Source organism: Bombus impatiens, unplaced genomic scaffold, assembly GCF_000188095.3.
Source record: "Bombus impatiens unplaced genomic scaffold, BIMP_2.2 scf_0640, whole genome shotgun sequence".
Classification (NCBI taxonomy): domain Eukaryota; kingdom Metazoa; phylum Arthropoda; class Insecta; order Hymenoptera; family Apidae; genus Bombus; species Bombus impatiens.
Window position 1 is genome coordinate 709,484 of NT_177059.1, and position 21,359 is coordinate 730,842.

The 21,359-nt window shown below is 39.0% G+C and overlaps 1 protein-coding gene and 2 long non-coding RNA genes across 4 annotated transcripts; 1 reads left to right on the plus strand and 2 right to left on the minus strand.

Moving 5' to 3' along the window:
- Positions 1–328: 328 nt before the first annotated feature.
- On the minus strand, positions 329–16,563 carry LOC100741438 (MAP kinase-interacting serine/threonine-protein kinase 1). Of its 2 annotated transcripts, none has more exons than XM_033322475.1 (5): positions 16,545–16,563; positions 6,276–6,413; positions 2,807–3,163; positions 2,108–2,678; positions 329–1,951 (listed from the first exon to the last, which is right to left on the minus strand). In XM_033322475.1, the coding sequence occupies exons 2-5, from the start codon at positions 6,367–6,369 to the stop codon at positions 1,489–1,491; spliced, it is 1,485 nt and encodes a 494-aa protein (XP_033178366.1). In that variant the 5' UTR covers positions 6,370–6,413; positions 16,545–16,563; the 3' UTR covers positions 329–1,488. The 2 variants fall into 2 exon arrangements, with proteins under 2 accessions (XP_033178366.1, XP_003491974.1); XM_003491926.4 differs by lacking the exon at positions 16,545–16,563 and adding an exon at positions 9,945–11,576 and having other exon boundaries at positions 331–1,951.
- Positions 3,784–6,269, minus strand: LOC117152072. Its single transcript, XR_004462305.1, has 2 exons — positions 4,008–6,269; positions 3,784–3,940 (listed from the first exon to the last, which is right to left on the minus strand). It is a non-coding gene; the product is annotated as an uncharacterized LOC117152072 (long non-coding RNA).
- Positions 11,857–16,255, plus strand: LOC117152071. Its single transcript, XR_004462304.1, has 2 exons — positions 11,857–12,218; positions 12,288–16,255. It is a non-coding gene; the product is annotated as an uncharacterized LOC117152071 (long non-coding RNA).
- Positions 16,564–21,359: the final 4,796 nt, after the last annotated feature.

The following is a 21,359-nucleotide window of genomic DNA, read 5'->3' on the forward strand; positions in this document are numbered from 1 at the left end:
CTCTCTTTACGCTCGGTATACTCTTAATCACTTACGACGCAGGTACAATTTTTTTTCTGTATTTTTTTTTCTTTTTTTTCCTTTTTGTTAAACTAATCTTTTAATCTTCCTTACGTACTAACTTTCTATGAAGGTGCTTAAGAGAAATTTACAAAAAAATGGCCGTAGTTGTCGTCCCCTTTTTCCCTTCGATACAAATGCGCGTTGTTCCTTCCTTGGAATTTGCTTTACAGTATTTTCGAACTTACACTCTACTACATTCTTAGAAACCTACTGAGCAAACTATTTGTAACATGCACCAAGATGCGCGGTTTACTCTTCTTTCCGCTGTTTTTTTCGTCCGAAGATGCGTTGCTGTTGCTGCTTCTCATAATTCTCGAACAAGTTATCGTTAGAAAAGAAAAGACAAATGTAACTCGGAGATATTTTGTCGAATAATAGCTATAGTTGCAAAAATATTTAAGGCCGAACTAAAAAGAAATCGATTTAATAAAAAGAAACGAAGCAAATATACGCGTATACGATCGGTAAAAATATTCATCAAAATTATTTATTCTTTTCTTTTGCGCCTCTGTATATCCGTTTCGATAAATTGATATGAACGAGCATATACTATGTACTTTTCTAGATATCATATAATAGCGAAAGTACGCAAACGTTGTATATCTAATGTGACTTATTTTTTATATTATGCTATATGTTTTCTCATCTAATAGATACCGACGGTGGAATGTACATATTACAAATTTGTTTATTTTTTTACGTTCCTTTAACGTTCTGTACTAAATGTAATCTGAACCGAAATTAAAACATGCGCGACCGTTCAATTTTTCATATGTACATATGTATGTGTATCGAATCTGTGCTGCCTCTGCTTATGTTCGTTCATATTATTTAACGAATGTATCGTATAAAACAACATTCAACAAATAAACCGAACGAATAGCTTGTATCGATTTTAAATATTTGTAGCGCAAAGTCGAGGAGTATATTCGACGGACTCGTCGAAACGAAACAAGAGCACAAAAGAAAAATGGAGAAAAACATAAAGTTAAAGATATATTCGGACACGATATTTCTCTGAATTCTGTAGGAAATATAGAAATTCAGGAAAAATTATTGTCTGATCGAGTGTTGTGTATTGTTGGCGTCGCGCGTGGTTAATCGTGTATCGGAGCGAACACACGTCGTTTTATGTCGTCGCTCCGTGTCTTGCTGTATATAGATATGCTCGTGTGTGTAATAACCGTGAATCGTTGCGCGAATCATTGTAATGCAGCTCTTGTTATTTTTAATGAAACACAACCTTCGCTTAGCCAATCGTAATGTCGCGCTTATGTCATTGTTACTCTTTGTCAATTAACGATAGATAACATTACTGTACACGCTTTCTTCGTATCCGTATATTTACGCGACGAACGTGTAAACACGAATTATACGCGCTACCAAGAAAGGAGACTATCGTTTCGTTCGCAAGAACGTCACCTTTCAGCCACTAACGGACGCGATAACTGTTTTGTTGGTCTGACGTTCGAGTAGATCCGAACGAGCTTTTAAACGGCGCTGCATCAAACGACTCTCGCTCGGCGGTGACAAACCAAACAGCCGAGGGACCGACGAGTCCTTGCCGATCAATCGATTCTTTCCAATGGTTTTCGAATCGGTCAGATCGGTACTCGAACGAATCGAACAAGATTTCAAACGCGAGTTTACATCAAATTCGTTCGAGGAATGAGTCGCGCAAACCTTACTGTGTTCGGATAATTCGCTGTTCGAGTCGGACATGTGCCCGTAAGGATGGTTATCTTCGTCCGTCGACGAAGTGGATAATCTCGGTTCCCTCTTCTCCGCCAAGTCCTCCAAATTTACGGAAAAATGTTGAAGTACCACGCGATTCACAGCCATCGCCGATTCAGCAAACGCTGACAGTTCTCTGGCAGAATTATTCCTTCTGTAAAGAGAAACGTATCTGTTATTTTTATTTCTTACGTTTATTACGCATATCGCCGCATTACGTCGATCAAACTAATTCGTGACCGAAATTTCTTATGTCAATCGATGCAACCAGCTAAAATCGATCGATTGGTAAATGCCAAGAATAACGAACCTGATAATACTAGGAGTAACGAGAGACTTCTCTGGATTTTCGACGGAGCTTGGACCAGGATTGATCCACGGATGTTTCAGAATACTCTCGGCGCTGAGCCTTTGATGGGCTTCTTTGACCAGCAAGCCCCTGATCAAATCTTTCGCATCTTCCGAAATACACCTCCATTCGTTGTCCGGAAATTCGTACCTGCCTTCTTGAATACTGCTAAATAAAAGTTGTTGGCAAGCCTCGCAATTTTCTCCTCTCTCCCAACCACAATCGGATCCGCAATTCCCATAAAAAGGTGGATAACCACAGAGAAGTATATACATGATCACGCCAAGGCTCCAGAGATCGCAACGCTTATCGTAATAATTCGCTTCCCCGGTGAAAGCTCCCACAACTTCTGGAGCCATGAAGTCGGCGCTGCCGACTGGCGTTAAGAGTTGCGGTGTAGCCACAGGACTTGACAACGAATTGTTGAACTTGATACCCGAACCAAGATCGAAGTCGCATAGTTTGATCGGTATGAGCTTATCCGGATAAACGCACAAGATGTTTTCGGGTTTCAGATCCCTATGGGCGATACCTGATAGAAGCAAAGATAACACGTTCGTTAAGAGGATAAACTTGGAGGTGTTGCACGTGGATGATACCGTAATAACATACCGAATATGTACTTAATTAAAACGATTCGAATAAAAGTGGCTTTTTTACCTTTCTTGTGAAGGAAATTTAACGCGCTTGCGATTTCTTGAATTATTTGACTGGCTTCCCGTTCACTGAAATGAACTCTTTCTTGTATCCGACTCAACAGTTGACCACCGTTTATTTTCTCGAATACCAGATAAAACTTTACTTCGTCTTCGAAAAATTCGATCAATTGGATGATATTTGGATGGCCTTGGCAATGATGGAACGTTTCGACTTCCTTAAACACACGTGCTCGTGCGTGACCGGGAATTTTGTCGATAATTTTAACGGCATACTCCAGATCGGTATACAGCGACCTACAAGTTTGAACTGAGGCGTAAGCACCTTCTCCAAGAACTTCGCCGGTTAATTTGTATAGTTCTGAAACAAACACGCAGTCGTATTTTAATACTAATTTTATAACTGCAGTAATATAACAATAATATAACGGAATAATATAACGATAGAATAATTTTGAGAACGGAGAGGAATATAGAAAGGAATATAATATAAAAGGGGAGAAGGGGTTGAACACGAATAGGGATGGAGAGGGAAAGGAGAGGCTGGATCAGAGAGAGAATGGGAGGAGAGAGAGAGAGAGAGAGAGAGAGAGAGACAGACCGACAGACAGACAGACAGATAGACAGAGAGACAGAGAGAGAGAAGCGAGGTTGACCAAAAATAATCGCATCGCGTCACGTACGCCAAAACGAACCGAGTTTCGTAGTAAGCACAACATCCTTTATTATCGCGTTTATCGGAGTAACTCGTACTTTATTCAAAGCAAAAATCGGTAGTACAGCTTTCGGAAAATCGCCAATTTAAAATTCGCGTAAAATTCGGATCGCGTCCATTCTTCTCTATTTATTCTATAGTGTAATTAATGTTACGATGCGCTATCCCCAGCTCCGCCTATAGCGCGATCAATCGTCTAATCGGAAGAGTATCAACGAATGAAGAAAGCATCGTTAAGAATTTCGTACGCGTATAACTAATATATTTTTTCTGTTTCTTTGCCGACCGAGAACTTTCAACCTCTGTTAGAACTGTTGCCTGACCCTCTCGTCGCGTGTACGCTTGCTTCTTGCTTCCCCAATAACGCAATAACACGATGCTTCCGTTTCATTCTGTACGGCTGCTCGTTCGTTTGTTCATTCCCTAGTTTCAACGCTACAACGTTACGTCGCTTCAACGTATCGTAAGCTGCTATCAACTCTCTTTTTACCTTTCCTTTTCTGTTCCCTAATCAACAGTTTTGCTCTCCCCTTAGCTCCCACCTATTCGCCTCTCGCGCCAAAGATACGATTCTCTCTCTGCTTGGCAACACCGCCGACGAATACCTAGCAACCAGAAGCCGATAATACATTTTCATGCCTCTACCGTCTCTCCGCTGCCTTTCCTTCTCCCCCTCTATGTTAAATTGCACCGCAGCACCGATTCTATTGTACACATACACATGGCATATATTCTTCGATCCGACGTCGTGATGCATAATCTATGCGTCTAATTTCATTCTCATAACATACACTTAACGCGTAACGTGTATTTACCAGTGATATTTTTATGATCCTTGTTAACTAGTTTCGTATTACGAGTAAATATAATCGACGATACAGGGAAACAGAATATTTTCTAAGTTTGACAATTTTTGCATATTTAACGAGTACGCGTTAGAACACACGCGACCGTTGATTATACAAGGATTTGATCTGTGTACGATAACGAACAAGGGACCGCCTGAAACAAGAAGCTGCGAGTTACGAGACTCCGCCGACTGGGAAATATCAACAAAGCAAGAGTATCTAGGAACAAGTAACATAGAGATATCAAATTTTTACACGAATGAAAAATCCAAGTATTTCATAGGAAGAAAATTATTTCGTAACGATAGAATTGAGAAAACTACAAAAGAATTACGGTTAGAAAATGCGCGTGTACATGGGAGTAAACGGTGAAAAGAATGGGGGGAAAGGATAATAAAGATTAGAAAGAGAAGGTAGAAATCTGAAGAGGCGATGGAGGAGCTTGAGACTCGAGACGTATCGACGAGTTAACCCGTGGCCCAGATTTGAACGTATACGGGTGCGCTCATGCCTAGTTTACTACTAGCAGTACGAAACGGAAGCTTCTCGAACACTGAAATTCTACTACTCTACCGCACTGTACAAAATCGATCGTATAGTGTGACATAATAGTTTCAACTGATCAACTCGGCTAATAATTTTGTCAAAAAGAGGTTGTATTCGTTTAATCCTATTCTAGAATACGCGATAGACGAACTGAAAACCGAATTAAACGACGCATCATCCAAATAATCGAATGAAATAAATACGCTTCGCTATTCGCGTTTTAGTTTGTCCGATATTCCGTTTTTCGCGACTATTCTCCGATCTTAAACCGTCCGAAGCCTTATGTCGCTTCTACCATCGACGTTTAAGATTCGATTTAATTTTTGCTTACAAGGTACTTAGTAGCCCTTGCGAGTAGTCCCGAAATTACATCACAATTCAATTTAAGCATACATTGATCCTCTATTAGGCGTTGTCTTTTTTTTTTTTTTTAGATAAGAATCGCAGCGTACTCTTTATAGGCAACAAAATGGTCTAAATAAGCTTATTATAAACGTCAATCTTTACTACGAATAAATCAACTTTTTCTGTACTTCCCAGGCGCCCGGGCGTGCTTTACTTTCTATTCTCTCGAGGTAACTACTTTTCATATTGTAACAAGCAATGTATTTGCTATAGGGAGTACGATCCGTATATGTATATATATTATTGTTATTATTATTATTATTATTATTATTATTACGAGGAAAAAATTAAGATTGCGCGCATAATCGATTGATATACTGGTTTCGTATGAATTTCTCAAAGATTCTAAATTTGTATAGGATAACATACCTGCGGTGAGGTGAGTCATCGAGGCACGAGTGACAGAGATCGTTAACTCAAACACGTGTCCGCAGTCAAACAACGAATTGACTGTTTACTATTATCTACATTTCTACCTTGCCGTAACCTACCCTGACCGATTTTTGCACTTTCTTTTTCTCTTTATTTTTTTTCTTTTCTTCCCGTTGATTTTCGTACTATACGATAAGATAATGGTATATGTTAGGAAAATCTTTGTATCGTACGTATATCGACCCGAGTAGCTGAATTAAAACTATGTACGTGCGATTTTTGATAGGTATGTATATTGAATCTCCAGATCGATCAATGAAAAATTCTTCAAAGATATATACCTTTATAAGAAGAATTATTCTATGCATAAACTATGCATACGTTGTCGTTGACCGAACAACGCGCACGCCATTCGATTAAATCGGCCGGGAAGAAATTCCTCGCTGCTCGGCCAACGACACAAGAGAACAGTACGGAATATTCAGTTACCCATCCACCATTATCGATATTTATCGCAGCGCAAGAGTCTACAAGTTCTTTCGTTCTCTCGCAGTGTGTCACGAATCTTTCCGTAAATCAAACTTTACCTTGGAAGCAAGCTGACATCAAAGACGATCCAGAGCGTTTCTTCTTGCGTCTTTTGCGCCTAGCTTCCTCTTGTCGAGCTTGCACGGCGCTCATTGATTCTCCTGCGGTATTCACAGTCTCTCTACAACTTGCTTCTTCTAAAACAAAAAAATTGTTAATATATATATGCTCGATTAATCGCAAGATATTCTAAGATTAAACATATATAAACGTATATGGTTAAACGTTCATACGTGAATGTATATATAGTATCACAATATCGTAATATAGTAATAACTAAATTATAGTATAGATATAAATAATACGGAAATTATGTGGGAAAACGAATAGAAAGTGTTTCTGTTCTGCGTTCGTTATTCTCGTTTTATAGAGTACATGAAAAAACATAATCGCAAAATTAAACGATGTATATCTGTTCGAAATGAACTATGTGTAAATTGTTATAAACTTAGAAACGAGTCGTGTCTCGTGTTTTATAGCTACAGTAAGAATTATCAGGGACAAACGAAGGATAATAAAGACAGAAAGAAAATCTGATCGAGAGTATAGAAAAGTAATATGTAGAAAAATTTTGCAAAGTCCCGATATACGGTAATAAGCGGGAATTAGGCAACTCTTGTTTATCCGTGAAAACAATTTCTCTAGAATCCACCGACCAAGTACATACATACACATGTATGTACATAGATACACACACGTGACAATCCCACGCGTTCATTAACGCTATATCACATACCATACAACTCGTTTATATATATACTCGTGAACATATTTACGTGCACGCAAATATTAAAAATCTTAAAAAATTACAAGTTCGCAAACACCAGGACATTACGCATTTCGCTTGATACATATTAATGATATTTATCTTACCAACCATGGATGATTACATTATTTGATTCATTTCTATAACTGGACGTATAAATACATTGTTACGGTCGAGTTAACACGACTTCTATCTACCGCCATACACTCTCTTGAAGCGAAGCCGTGATATACACGTGTAAGCGAAGAAGGCACAACGAATTTTGTAAATAATCCGACACGTTGAAACACGAAGCTAGTTTTTAATTTTTTTTTCTTTTCTTTTTTTTATATATACGGCTTTCTGATTTAGGTGCACAACAAGTTAGCGAGAACTATGTAAAACTATCTGTCGTTACGCTAGAAAAACTACGATTAATAATTAAGTGGGGCGACGAAAAGTAGCATAAAAGATGTTTGAAAGGTCAAGATCAAGTTGACTAGACGCACGAAGCTGTTCGATGAAATATGAGGAATCGCGCGTGATCACCATATTTGCCGACAACGCGTGGGTCATCGAGTAACACCGCGTGTGCAAATATGTATTTAATGAATCGATATAGAGCGACGATCTTTGTTTCAATTTCAAACTCACAGCTCGAATTTAAACGATCCGATCGACGCGTGTTTGAATCTGTCACGAACAAAAGTTGCGTTTATTAGTGGAAAGATCCGACCGAAAGATACATTTACTTTCAATACGCGATCAAATAAAGGTTATCGCATTCTGATATCATAGATCTTCTTGGTACGAAGATAATTGCAATCTCAACGCGCCGAAAAACGATTTAGCCCCGGTCAAATACAATACGACATCGTAGTTAATCGCTAATGCCGAACCGAATCGCAATTTAGCCAAGAGCGAATGTGTATACTCTTCTGTTGCCTGTATCAACGATGCGATGCAACGCAATGAAACTCGATGCAAGAAGAAACACAACCAAGCACGGCAAGTACTAAGAGCTCAGGGTTCAATGACTGGCACAGAAAAGGAACGCCGCCATCTTACGCGAGATATACACACGTACGATAATGTTGCTGTATCCGCAAAACCAGCGACAATCGTCGATTCGATATAAAAAACCTAAACGTAAACCCAACTACATACATATGTATATATAGAGAATGGGGCATATTTTCTTTCTCGTCTATGAATTTTCACGAAGAAAGAAAAGAAAAGTGGAAAACAGAAAAAACGCCTTCTTTACGAAACGAGTTTCACTCTTGAACGTTTGTCTAATGTCATTTCACGCTTGACAATGTGTACGATATACACGAACACTGTATTCTAACTTTAACGCATTTCAAGGTTAAAAATTCTCCGAGGCTTGCTTTTCAATGGGTCTAGCAACAAGCAATTCTCTTTTCGTTTGCAGTAATATGTTTGGTCTTTTCTGCGAAAATTTTCAAAATGACGAATTATGACGTACGCGATATCAATCGGAAAATTTTTACCTTATGATCGCGTTTCGCATTTCGAAAGAAACCATTCTCTTTAAAACGAAGAGTATTTACTAACGAATTTGACATGCGCGCGAGCATCTCTCCTCTCCTCTCTCCCTCTCTATCCTTCCATTCTTTGTTTGGGTTACCCTTACCGACACCCTTTGCGATTTGCGTCCAACTCGAACGCGAACCGACTAACCCACTTCGACCCTCAAAAATAATTCAACGATGCACGTTACATCGTCTTAGCGTCGTGTCGCGCTTTGATCCGGCTATGTTTCGTTTTCTTTCATAATACGTATCAACTTTTGCACCTTTCGCTGCACTTTGTCTCGCTGTACATTTTCGTTTCTTATTCCTTCTTACCAATATTGCAAAATTACATATTTTTATACGTTATAATTTGTTCGATATCGACGTACGAGAAACAATTTTACAATCGAAACATCGAAACAAACGATTGAAACGATAAAAAAAATACGAACAAAGTACACATAAACGAAATGCTAAAAATAACCTATTACACGCGTCAAAATAACAAGATAAAATTCGTATGATATAGTGCGATCGATGTGTGTATATGTGTCCATTTTGATACTTTCAAGTTTTTCAAGCGACATTTTAGGCGTAGACATATACATGCATATATAAAGTGGTTAAAAGAAGAGTTAGAACGGTACAGTTAAGAAAAACCCTAGAAATATAAAATTATATTTGATATAAATTAAGTAAGATTCGGCGGAAACGTCGATTCGATTACTATAAATGTTTCACGACGGCTCGAATTATATGGTGGTAACTCAGTTATACAAAAATGTACGATATTGCAAGCCCTAACCTACAAGATTCTAAACATGCAATAGAGATCTTATTTCGAATTTTAATTTTCGTGATGAACAAATTTAAAACGAATTTAAACGAAAGATTCTGAGATAGAAAACGCGAAGCGAAAAACACTGGGAACACGGCGCACCGGCTTCGAGAAAGTTCTTCCGTCAACCGACTTCCATTGTCACGTCCCGCGTTTCTCTTCGCCGATTGATCTTGAAAATTTCTATCACCTCGCGCGATTGCTTATTTTACGCGTTTTCTTTCCTTTTTATCCGAATCATACAGTCAATTAATTTAACAGTTAACGATCGAAATAATATTTTTCTTTTTCTTCGACCAATGACAAAGCTCGCACGAAACGAAAACGATATCGCGATGAAATTTATTCGAAATAAAGTGTCACGTATCGAAAAATACAAAGGAAAAGTTTGATATAAACGGATGTTCATCCATTTCGTCGCATTGTTTTGGTTGGTTCATGACATTACCAGCAATGTTAAAATTGCCTCGAATGATTTTGGTATGTCATATCGTTGCGATCGCGTTTGGTTCAAAGTAAATATTTGGACAAGGAAAGATATTCTTACCTCTTGTAACTTCTTGACTCCCGTCTCCTTGTTCTTCCAAGATTTTCTCCACCATTTTTGCACGCAACAATTCCACTTAGTTTCGATGGTTTAATATCCCAAATAAAAGGGTAAAAGAGGAAAATGTAGTTCTCGTTCGAAACAAAACTCTGTTTTGCCCCTTTTTCCTCTTCTTCGAGTCTCCTTTCTGTTTCGTCTAGCGAACAGCGATGAAACTCTTTCTCCTCCTATCTCTTAATCCGATATCAATAATTATAAAAAAGAGTCAGTCGTATATACAAAAACATGTAAATCCACTAAGTTACTGATATAATCTTCTTTCCCACTATTTCAATTTCCCAAACCACTGTACGTTGCTTTCTTCGATCCTTTCTCTTCTCCCTTTACCGACGTACTCCCGTTTTTGCTTTCGCTCTCTATCTCGCTCGTTCTCGATGTTTCTGCCTCGGGATAATTCGATGTATATCAGCGTCGGTATCACAGATATAAATAAATATATAAAGACTATTTCTCTGTTTCTGTAGTTCTCGCGACTTACAGAAGCGACAAACGATGCTACACTACTATGGTAGATGATACGCGTCGTAGCTGAATCGTTTGAATAAATACTATCACAGACTTAAACACTGCGCGCCTTTTCTTCACTTTTTTCTATTTCTTTCACTTCACTGCCTTCAGAACTATAGGTATACGAATAAATAGTTCTATCGTCTTGCCTATCACTTTCGAACAGATGAGACGTTTTGTCAACGGACGAATCTTCTCCGCTGGAACCAAAATTTCTGCACGACTCCTCCTCGATTTCTTCTCAATTTCTCCTCTAACGTCGAAACTTCGGCTACTTCTGTACCCTTGAGTCTCCTGATCGTACTCTGAGACCTTTCGTCGGATAAACTAACTTTTTCCGTATACGAAAATCTCCGCGGATGGTCGCTGTTCCGTTGTCGGTATCGCACAGCCTTTCGCACGTAGCGGTAGCCCGGCTCGGAAGCGCATTAAAAATCCTTCAGCTAACACATCGAGTCTTTCCTTTCACCTTCCCTCACTGCTCGGCAGTTCGTTTCCGACTGAACTTCGCAAGATGGCCACTTCGCTTACTAACAGCCTGCCCCCTCTCCAACCTCACTGCTCTCGTCCCGGCACTCCCGGCAGCATCGATGTCCACTGCTCCCACCACGCTCGTGCCGTTCCCTCTAACCTCCCCACTCCCGTGTCGTTTTACTTCTACGTAGGATCGGGCGACTTCGTCGACGCCCTCTGAAACGACGCCGCGTCACGTAGCTCTTAGTCAGGGGTTCTCGAACGCTCCGAAGTACACTCACGTAATTACCGAATCGTATGATGCAATCTTTACGTGATTTACAATTCTATTTTCAATGAATTCATCGTCGATATTTTATAATTGAATACTTACTCGACATTTGCTTGTTACCATGCAAATGTCGCTTAGAAAGCTATTCTATGAATTAGGAATCGCGATTGAAAGTAGTCGTGACTAATTTAATAGTCAGGCCAACAATAGAAAAATTAAACGTTAAAAACACTTTCTTCCTCTCTTTCACTTTTTCACATTGCTTTTTCCTCTATTTCCTTGAATAATAAATCGCTGAAGAACCCTTGAGAATCACTGATCGCTCTCGTATGTTTGGAATCGACTTGCCGGTAATAACGCCATTTCATACGTAATATTCATCGTAAACGTTTTTACTAAGAGCTTGGACACAACGCATTTTTCGAGCGAATAGCGAGATTATATTCTCGAAATGTTTACGATCTAGCATCATTTATACCCACGTTATATCGGATGAGTGCCAGATAAACGCAGGGGAACGGGAAATATCGGCGGGTGATTGCGACGTGCGTTGTTTTAGGAAGAGATGCGCGCGCACAATGGCCACGTATAACATCACGCGACATAGAAAAAGAATCGAGAGAGACGACCGAGAGAGAATACGTACTCGGTTGGTTCTAGCGCGTGTGTGTGTGTGTGTGTTGTTGTTGTTGTGTGTGTGTGCGCGCGCTCGCGCAAGGGAGCGTCACGGTGAGATGAAACACCAGGAAAGAAGACAAAGAAGGGAGTATGTATGCAGAAGAGAAACGGAAAGAGATAAACGCAACATTGTCGAGTTCCATAGTAGTGAAACACACGCACACACATAAGAGCGCTTATAATTTTTACGCTACGCGCAGACTCGTGTTGACTATCGAAGTTTGTTTTCAATCAGCCAGCATCGCGTGAACTTGTTGCCCGTATAATTGGTATAGTATTGCGTGGTAAGTTTATTAGCCGTATTCTTATATTACGTAAGGTTATAAGGTCGATTGTTTACCTGGCTGTTTCAGCCACCGTTTTACATAATTGACCAACTCCAATATTGTCTTGCAAAAAGTTTAACGAACAAAAGCACATCATTGCTGCATCATCCACATCATAGATGCGATAATCAACCAGATATCGATCACATATCACATCGAATTAACAAATCGAGAAAAATGCTCGATCGCAGAAGGAGGATATATACTTTATGTACATCCTTGTACAGTGCGTTCGTATAAACGAATAGAAAATTGCGCTTTTGGCTCTTTATACAATTTTATAAACAATCGCTTGAAAACAACGTTTAATTTAAACATCGAGGAGATTTAATCGTTGATCAGAATCAACAAATATTATTACGCAGAAATGGAATGCATCGAACGAGCTTTTACGCTCTTACCCTGAGAACGCGACGGATTTCTTGTCTAAACAGAAAATTTAAAGGACAATGTTGTTCGGTCGCACAAAATAACAGCATAAACCGGTTTCTGCACGTGGCAAGAGTTGCTCGATCGTGCCCGGTGAACCGGCAGTACCCGACTACAATACCTACCACCATGCTATCGATTTACGTAACTTTCTTCCACTTTTGACACACATTCCTCCCTAAGTTATTTTGAAGTTCCAGGATGACGAAACGGAAGATAAGGCCAAATGTGCGTTTGACTAGGTGGCTAAGATGGGTTTAAGGGTTGCGGGTTACGTAAGTATTATGTATGTAACTTGAAGAGGCTTCGTAGCTATGAATCAACCAGGTGCAACGTAAGCAGGTGCCAAAGGGCAAGGCGTAATCGCGGAGAAACCGAGGGTGAAAAAAGATAACGAAAGTTGAATTTTCAAAATGGTCACTGCTAGTTCATAATCGTTTTTCGAGTTGTCTCGATTCTGTCACGTGATGTTGACTGTTTTAGATAGAATCGATCGTTTAAATCGATTTGGAATACGTGTATTTGTAACGGCGACGTTAAGAAGCTCGATTACTACGACTCATCGAACAATATTTGTAAAACCACGGAGATGACCACGAAACTGTATATTGATACAAATTTATGTAATTACTTCAGGTTCTATGCATGACACGATGAAATCATCGAGAATTCATTAATTTTAACGAGTTATTATCGTTCTTCGGTAACCAGTGACTCATCCAAACGGATTATCGCTGTACTCTATCTCTTATCGTTTAACGAAGCGAGAGAAATGCGCGTTGCAAATTTGTATTGCGAACTCACCTAGTGCCGCCTTTCAAAAATAAACGAAATTTTGGTTAAATTATAGCGATATTTGGTTCTTGAATAGCTAATCTAATTGGTTAATGGTTAATGACATTTAGTTTAGCAGTGAGAGAAGAAACCAGATAACGCGAACGATGTGTATATTACATATCCCGTGTTAATAAAGTTAAAGCAAAACAATTACGGTGTGATACAAGACGCGCATATTATGTTATGTAATTTGACAAACCGGTCGCTCAGCACGAATTGTCCATCTCTCTAAAACTTTTATTCGTAAACTTATGGATGTCTTTGAATGAAAGTATGGCTTATTTAGATGCAGTATCGGAGCTAACGGTTAAGAAATAGATTGTAATGATTCGAATTTGAATATTTTGGCGTCTAATATAACCTTTAATTAGTCGAGCAACAACAACGACAACAGGTTATGAAAACCGTTAAGATAGCTTAAACGATTAATAATACCGAAATAGATAAATTTTCAGAGTTTTACGTAATATAAATCGTTCGATAAAACAATCGAGATTAATACGCGGAAAAAAAGAAGTTGGTAAATACGATAGAGAGCAGAAAAGAGCCGAATTTGTTCGAATTACGCTACTTGTTTAAAAGATAGTGAAAAGTAATTGTGATTTTTTTGTTTCGAGTGTTCACACATGGCTATGCGAATTCGCGATTGGAAATATTTTCGAAAAGAAATTGCCGTCGAATAAATTTTCTCAAGAGCTAATTGATCCATAAGCAACGAAGATAAAAGGAGCGAGAACGATATACTCGACGAGCGTCGATTGTCGAGCGTCGAGCGTGAAGGCATGATTTCACGCAGCACGTGGATCCACGATTCAGGGTCAAATAATAGGACGCGCAGAAGTTCTTTGTCCAAGGTCTTCCGCATGATATTCAGTTTTGGTTGACTGTTTTATCACGCGTAAATTTTACACAACACCTTTGACGTTTTGTATTTTTTGTTTGAATGGCAAACTTCTTTATGCTTGCGAAGCGATAAATTACATACAGACTTATATCTACCTATATCTGCTTTCAAAAAGAGAGCGATGCGTCGTAGGTATATGTTTGGTTATTACAACTAATCTAATTCTATTCGATATCATAGTAAAAAAATATCTTGTTACAATGCACAAAAATTCGCAACTCCTTTTTCCTTTCAAAATTTGATCCTTTTGATTCGCCACGACAATGTATATAGGCGCAATATTCGCACACTTCGTATCGTATAAATACATAAATGTACGTATATGTAATCCATTACTTGTTATCTTAAGATCAAAGGGACGTTGATAGATATTATCGAATTGTATGGAGAGGTATGGAGAGCGAGAGAAAGAGAGAATGAGCACCTTGAATAGTGCAGAGTATAGAACGTATAAAGCAGTATTATCAAGAGAGACCGAGAGAGAGAGAAAAGTATCGGTAATATTTCCAAAAAGATTTTTATTTGTAATTCTATCGTTATGTATTGCTTAAAGTTCACACGAAATCTAGTAGATCCTTACGACGACGTAATAAGACGCGGAAATAATTTAGTTCGTTCGTGACCGCATCGGTACAGTTAGTAGCAGAATTAATTGCAAATCCACGTTTTCGCCAGCGAATTAATCAAGGTATTAGTTTATAAATTAAGTCGACATTTATAGACACTTAATAAACTGTAAATTAAGGAGAGGATACGAGACAATTTCGATGATCAACGGTGTACGGTGTGAAAAACGGACGAAACCATCCTCCGTGAAAAATGCCAACGAACTTGCTTGACCCGGGAGGAAGACCAGTGGCCTGATCTGGTATCGATCACACATCAAATTTCCTACGATTCCGCGTTTCGTGGCATTACCGTATTCCATGTTTTTCGCCGATCGGATCGCTAAAACATCAAACCGGTCTACGATTTCTACGATCTACCCTGTGTACGCTCTGTAGCCTTGACTTTATTGTAGCAAACGCGTACAGATTTACATACATATGTGCCTAAGTACCTTTATTATGACTGTGTCGCGATATCGCTATCTCTTTTGCCCCTTTTCTTTTTGTAACAACGACATGCAAATTATATTCATCGGCGAAACTCGTCGCGCGTATCCGTCTCTTCTTCTTTTATCTTATTTCCCAGAAACGAACATCCTTATAGGTTCGCCTTTATAAGGATCCTTTTTGCGGTGATACGTAACGTACGTACTACTTAGGTATGTACATGCGATCAATGATGTCTCGTGATGGTTCAACGCACACCAAATAAAAATATGGAAAATAGTAAATATTTTCTGCGGAACGAGCGCGATAAGATTAAGCAAGTGGTATTTCTTTCTCGCTTGTCGCGATGTACAAAGCGCGATTTCTTGCGATAAAGACAAGCTGTTGAACAAGCGAATCGAAGGCAAACTCGTGAATAGATAATGAGAATATTAGGAATGAATTAAATACCCGAATAGAAATACAACGAGGTTCGAATTGTCGGATAATTTTCGAAGATCAGAGACATTTTCGACGAATATATAATCGTATTACGTGTAATCTGACCTATTACGAGAAACGAGATAACGAGTTCGTCTCGCGTGATATATCGGTACACTTGTCTGCGCGACATTGCCCAGAAACGTTTTTACAAAACAAATTTCCGAGGGAGGGAAGAGGATAACGTTGCTTGCGCGTTGGCATTCTTACGATAACATTACACGATTTTGCACGATATCGATAACGTCGTTATTGATAAGCTTGTCAATAAACAATAAATTCTGTAATCTGTAATTCTGTAATCTACAGCCTCGTGCAAGTTTACGAAATTGTTGCCTAAGCGTCCTACGTAATCGAAAATTATTTCGAATAATACACCATAAATTGAAAAGACGTTTAGACGTTTCGTCCGATATCTCTCTAGACCTTGATACGATTCGCTTTCCGGTGGAATCATTCGATAGGACTCGAGTCTCGAAACGATCGAAAGAATCGAATCGGTACGATCGCTTGTAACCGAGCAGGCAGACTCAGAAATGCTGAATATTGCTGAATTTTATATTATATTATACTACGTACCTTCCGGACGGTCGAACGAGTTGCAACGAACACACCAGTTAGCATAAACGATATTTATAACGATACGTTAGACACGGGACTCGTGCCAGACGCGTAAAAGCGATTTGGACCCGTTTTATTCTCGAAAACGAGTATCTCTCGCGCATCGTCGAAAATTTGCTCGCGATTTGCACACCTGTTTGACTTTCCATGTCAAAACGTGAATAAATACGAAGAAACGCGGGTGATCTTGTTAAAAAGCTATATCCTCTCGGATTTTAAAATATGTTCTAAAGCTCGACATCCTGAACAGCTTTTTCCTATATGTATATATATAACAAGCGGTCGGCCTTATTTATTTTTGAATTATACACGAAAATATCCCGCCGCATGTTTTTAGTTTTCAAGTCGAGTTGGATTAGTAGTATCAGAGAGAAAATTACCTCTCTGGTAGTACATGGTAGTAAGGGCCGCCGCATTTAACCGCATTTAGCCGGGTATCATTTAACTCTTAATTAAGAATGAATCGTCACTCTGTTTCAATCGTAATACAGCCAAGTTCGTTGCTTTTTGAAGAAAACGAATTGTTTACGAGTTTCAAATTTCCTGTGTCAAGTGATTCCAAACACTAACGTTTTTTTCTTTTCCACGTGTTTTTTATCTCTTTTCAACGTAGCAAGATTCAATGAATCATTACTCAAATACTCCATCGTACTATGTGCTACTAATGCAACGTAGCTTGAAAGGCCGAGCGACGATATATTTTTACACGTAACTGGAAAACTAAGGCCGATCGTCGATTATACGTGCTGGAAAAGGTTGTTCGGAATGTTGAGCTTTACGACGTATTTGAAAATCATCGAAATCGGAGAGAAAGTAGGTTTTAGACAAGTTCACCGAATCATGATTTCGCGCGTTCGATATACGTGTACGTGATAAAAAAAATGTCATCAGAAAGGAAAAGAGAAGCGCGTTCTTTTGCTGTACGGATATCTTCTGTATCGTTACATATACTCTAATCTTGCTTTTTCGTTCTTTGGTGTAGATATATAATAGTCGTTTATTCCCCCGTTATTTATTCCATTCTAGTGAATAGCAATGTCGAAATATTGGCACCGAATAAACGCGAACCAAGTATTTTGCGTGAATTTGAAATTAATGAAATGAAATTAATCAGAGATATTTTTCTGTCAGTACGGACGATGGACGGAAACTGCGGTACAGATTGATCGACGTTTGCAACTTGTCGTTCTTCGTACACCACAAATACATAAGTACATACATTGTATAATCGGACGCCAAACGCGTAGTTGCATAGTTATTTTCTGACATTAGCGTGGACAAGCAAATATACGGTGTGAGTGAGCGATAGAAGACAATGTACAATGCAGTTGTACAATGCGCAACTGGAAAAAATGTTAGCGTAAGGAATGCGGGCCTGATCGGTTATTTCGTACAGAGCCAACAAAATTATAACGATAAGCACCGCGCGTTAGCCGAAACTATCATATATGTATGTATATAAACAAAAGAATATAGCGACGCGTGACGGCGAACGATAGGAAACACATATCTACATGTGTAAGCATAAGACGCGAAGAAACTGATCCACACAGAAAATTAGCTCGAACGCGAGTAAATCGGAGCAGCCTCGATTCGATACGATCAGACACGACGACGAAATTTAAAATAAGCGCTTATTCAAACTATTGGTGTACGTCGTTGTGTTCGCAATAGAGCAGTAGCATTCATATTGCACGCGCGGTGAGATGATCGCTATAATCAAAGACGGATTTCGATGGTGTTTAAGATGTAAGCGAGATAACTCGGCATCGAGTGTCGGTATCTATATTATTGAAACTAGGACATACGATTAACAAAATATACTCGCAAAATGAAGAACGATTCATTGGAAAGGAACGTAGATACTGGATCGTATTCGAAAGCTTTCAGAATATATATTCCACCCTGCGTGATTAATCCTGGATACGTAACGCAGCTTACGGCATTTCGAAGCGATTTCTTTGTCGACGACCGATTCACATTGATCTCAAGGGAAGAAGAGTAGAAAAGCGAAAAGCTTAAGCGACCTTAACCCAAACCGAGCATGTAAGAAATATCGTGTTTCCGCTTGTTACGTATTTACATTTCTTCTCCAATCGACCACGTTGTTTCTCATTCCATTCTGACTCCTCGCTCGCTATCGAGTCGTATTTACGGTTGAAATTCATACCTTCTTGGAAGGATTTATAGAGGCGGAGTTTTAACGAACGCAGACTATTATTACAAGGCCCGTTCACGTAACCTCGAAGAACACACAAATTCGTGCTATCGAACTGTCCCGTTTTGTGACCAAGTTTTCAGGAAAGAAGAAGAAAGAAAATACAATATCGTATAAAATAAATCATTTTTAAGCGACTTAAACTCAATTGTAAACGGTATTGTTCAAAATGTGAATCAGACAGAAAATATTGTATGGCTACGTGTACCGTCCCGTAACGGTACTTTTGCCAAAACCATTTTCCAATAGAAAATTATCGAGGATATACATAAGTAAATACATATTTTCTTATATTTTCTTTTGTGTGTGTGTGGGCGTGCGTGCGTGTATATTATATGTGTGTTTTATGTATATATCTATTGAAAAGGGATTTCTATTGGAAAATGGTTTTGGCAAAAGTATCGTTACGAGACGGTATGACGTAAGCATACAATATTTTCTGTCGGATTTACATTTCGAACATTACCGTTTACAATTGAATTTAAGCCGCTCAAAACAGTACTTTTATTTCTTTTTATCTTAAAGTACTTTTCAAAATTCTTGGAAAATATTTATCATAATATACATATGTTGGGAAAAACCCCAATACTCTAGTCCGGACTTTTACTATACCGGACTTTTACTATACTTTACAATAAAAATAAGGAATAGTTTTAACGTTCCAATCTGATTTTATGACGATGGGTTCGTGTACCTGATAGAGGTATGAAATGATTGTATGGCTCTCCTTAACAACAAAGATTAATCCGAGAAGCGGGGACAGGAGTATATTTGGATTAAGAGTTAGAGTTCGAGTTAGTTAGTTTGTTAGTGAGTGGTTGGACGAATTGCCGATTGGGTTATCGGGAAATTACCCGAATCGAGTAGCACGTTGATACTTGTCCTCCCGTGGACCGTGGATTCGTTATCGAACCTGAATTCGTCGTCACCATCATCTCGACCATCCTATTGTCTCATCCTATTACCCATAGCCTCTTGTAGTGTCATATATAATAAACAAATTCGTAATGTTCAGGATTTCGGGTGAACCTCTGTTTATGTCTCGGACAGCGCATCTGCCCTTTTCCAAGTTGAAAACATTACAATGCGGGTCTCATAAAGAGGTTAACTAACACCCTAAGCCCTCGATGAGTCAACTCCAAAGTAAACAACTGATACCAATCAGAAACGCCGGAGGATATGCGCTCACAATGGTGAGAAGGAAATCCCAGGACGGAGAGCTAGTACGTAGGGAGGCTTCCTCGGAGATTCTTAAACCAGTCTTCAAACAGTCTTCACCAACACAGTCATACTCTCCGTGTTATACTAAACAGTGCAAATGAATCACTAAACAGAACATTACTCATAATATATAATAAAACATAACCGATGCCATTTGCATAATCTTAATTCTCGCGCGTATGCAATAAATCTAATTAGAAATCGAACTATGTTACGAGATGCGGGAAACTAGGCTAGAAATAGAATGATGTAGAAACAACGTTGGAGGTATAAAAGTCACACTAAATTAAGTTAAATGACCGAGGACCCGAGCGGAATGAAACGTTAATAACGCGTCTTCGTCAAGGTTTTCAGTTAGGAGGTTATTGGCTCGGCAGCATAACGATCACGCCGTTGATAGATCAAGAAGCGAAACTACGTCGTTACCAGTATTCGAGTGATCTCGTATCTGTGTACGCAAGCGAATCCATACGTCGTAGGTTCCAACTAGCTTATTGCATCACTCGCGCTTATACGCGTGGCCATGACCGTCCAGAGATAGAATCGTTTCGACCTTTCGGCTTTGGACCGAATTCGCCCAAATAAATGATTGTTTCTCGATAGATGCAACATGGAATACTAAATAATCGACTCGATGACAATAATTTGCTATCGCAACGCGTAAGATTGGGAAATGCAAATAGATTCGTTTATCCAGAGGTCAGAGTGTCAAAGTTAAATGCACGGTACAAGGACTCGTTCGATTACAGATTTCTGACGATGGAACGCGTCGCATTGATTGACAGTTATACTCTCTTTCTAAACGTACATCGATCTCTGTATGGATTTAGATTTTTGTTCAACGATATCCTTTCGTCGTTAACCGCGACTTTGTTCAACTCAGTAAGACTATCGTACCGAGCAGTTTTGAGAAAGTCTATTTTCGACGTTTGAAATATCCAAGAACGACGGACGACGTTTATCCAATCGGCACACTCGGAGTGTTGTTCGTTGGGACAAATACATACTTAGAAATTAAAATAATTCTATAAAAATACGCTTAATCGGTGACAACGAGCTGCTGAGCAATATTTCGGAACTTTTACGCCGTTTGAAAATTGCTTACGATTAGCATTGGTATAAATCATTGATTTAGTAGCTTGAATCTTTTTGGGATATTCTGATCATCGGTAATATTTGCTTTGTTGACACATAATTCTTGTCGCTCTCCTTGTTCTCTGTTCTTCCTCTCCTGAGAATAACAATAGCGTGTAATGTGTCTGTGCACGATCTCGTCCGCCTTTATCTATTGCCTATTGCCTATTGCCTGGCTGCCTGTCTACCTGCCTGCCTGT

What these genes read in the sequence shown, in the direction of transcription:
- LOC100741438 (XM_003491926.4), bottom strand. Translation starts at nt 9,999, where the DNA reads ATGGTGGAGAAAATCTTGGAAGAACAAGGAGACGGGAGTCAAGAAGTT. An exon ending in GAGTCAAGAAGTTACAAGAG is followed by an intron (nt 6,414 to 9,944) that starts GTAAGAATATCT and finishes TTTTTGTTTTAG; the next exon opens with AAGAAGCAAGTTGTAGAGAG. An exon ending in AAATTTCCTTCACAAGAAAG is followed by an intron (nt 2,679 to 2,806) that starts GTAAAAAAGCCA and finishes TGCTTCTATCAG; the next exon opens with GTATCGCCCATAGGGATCTG.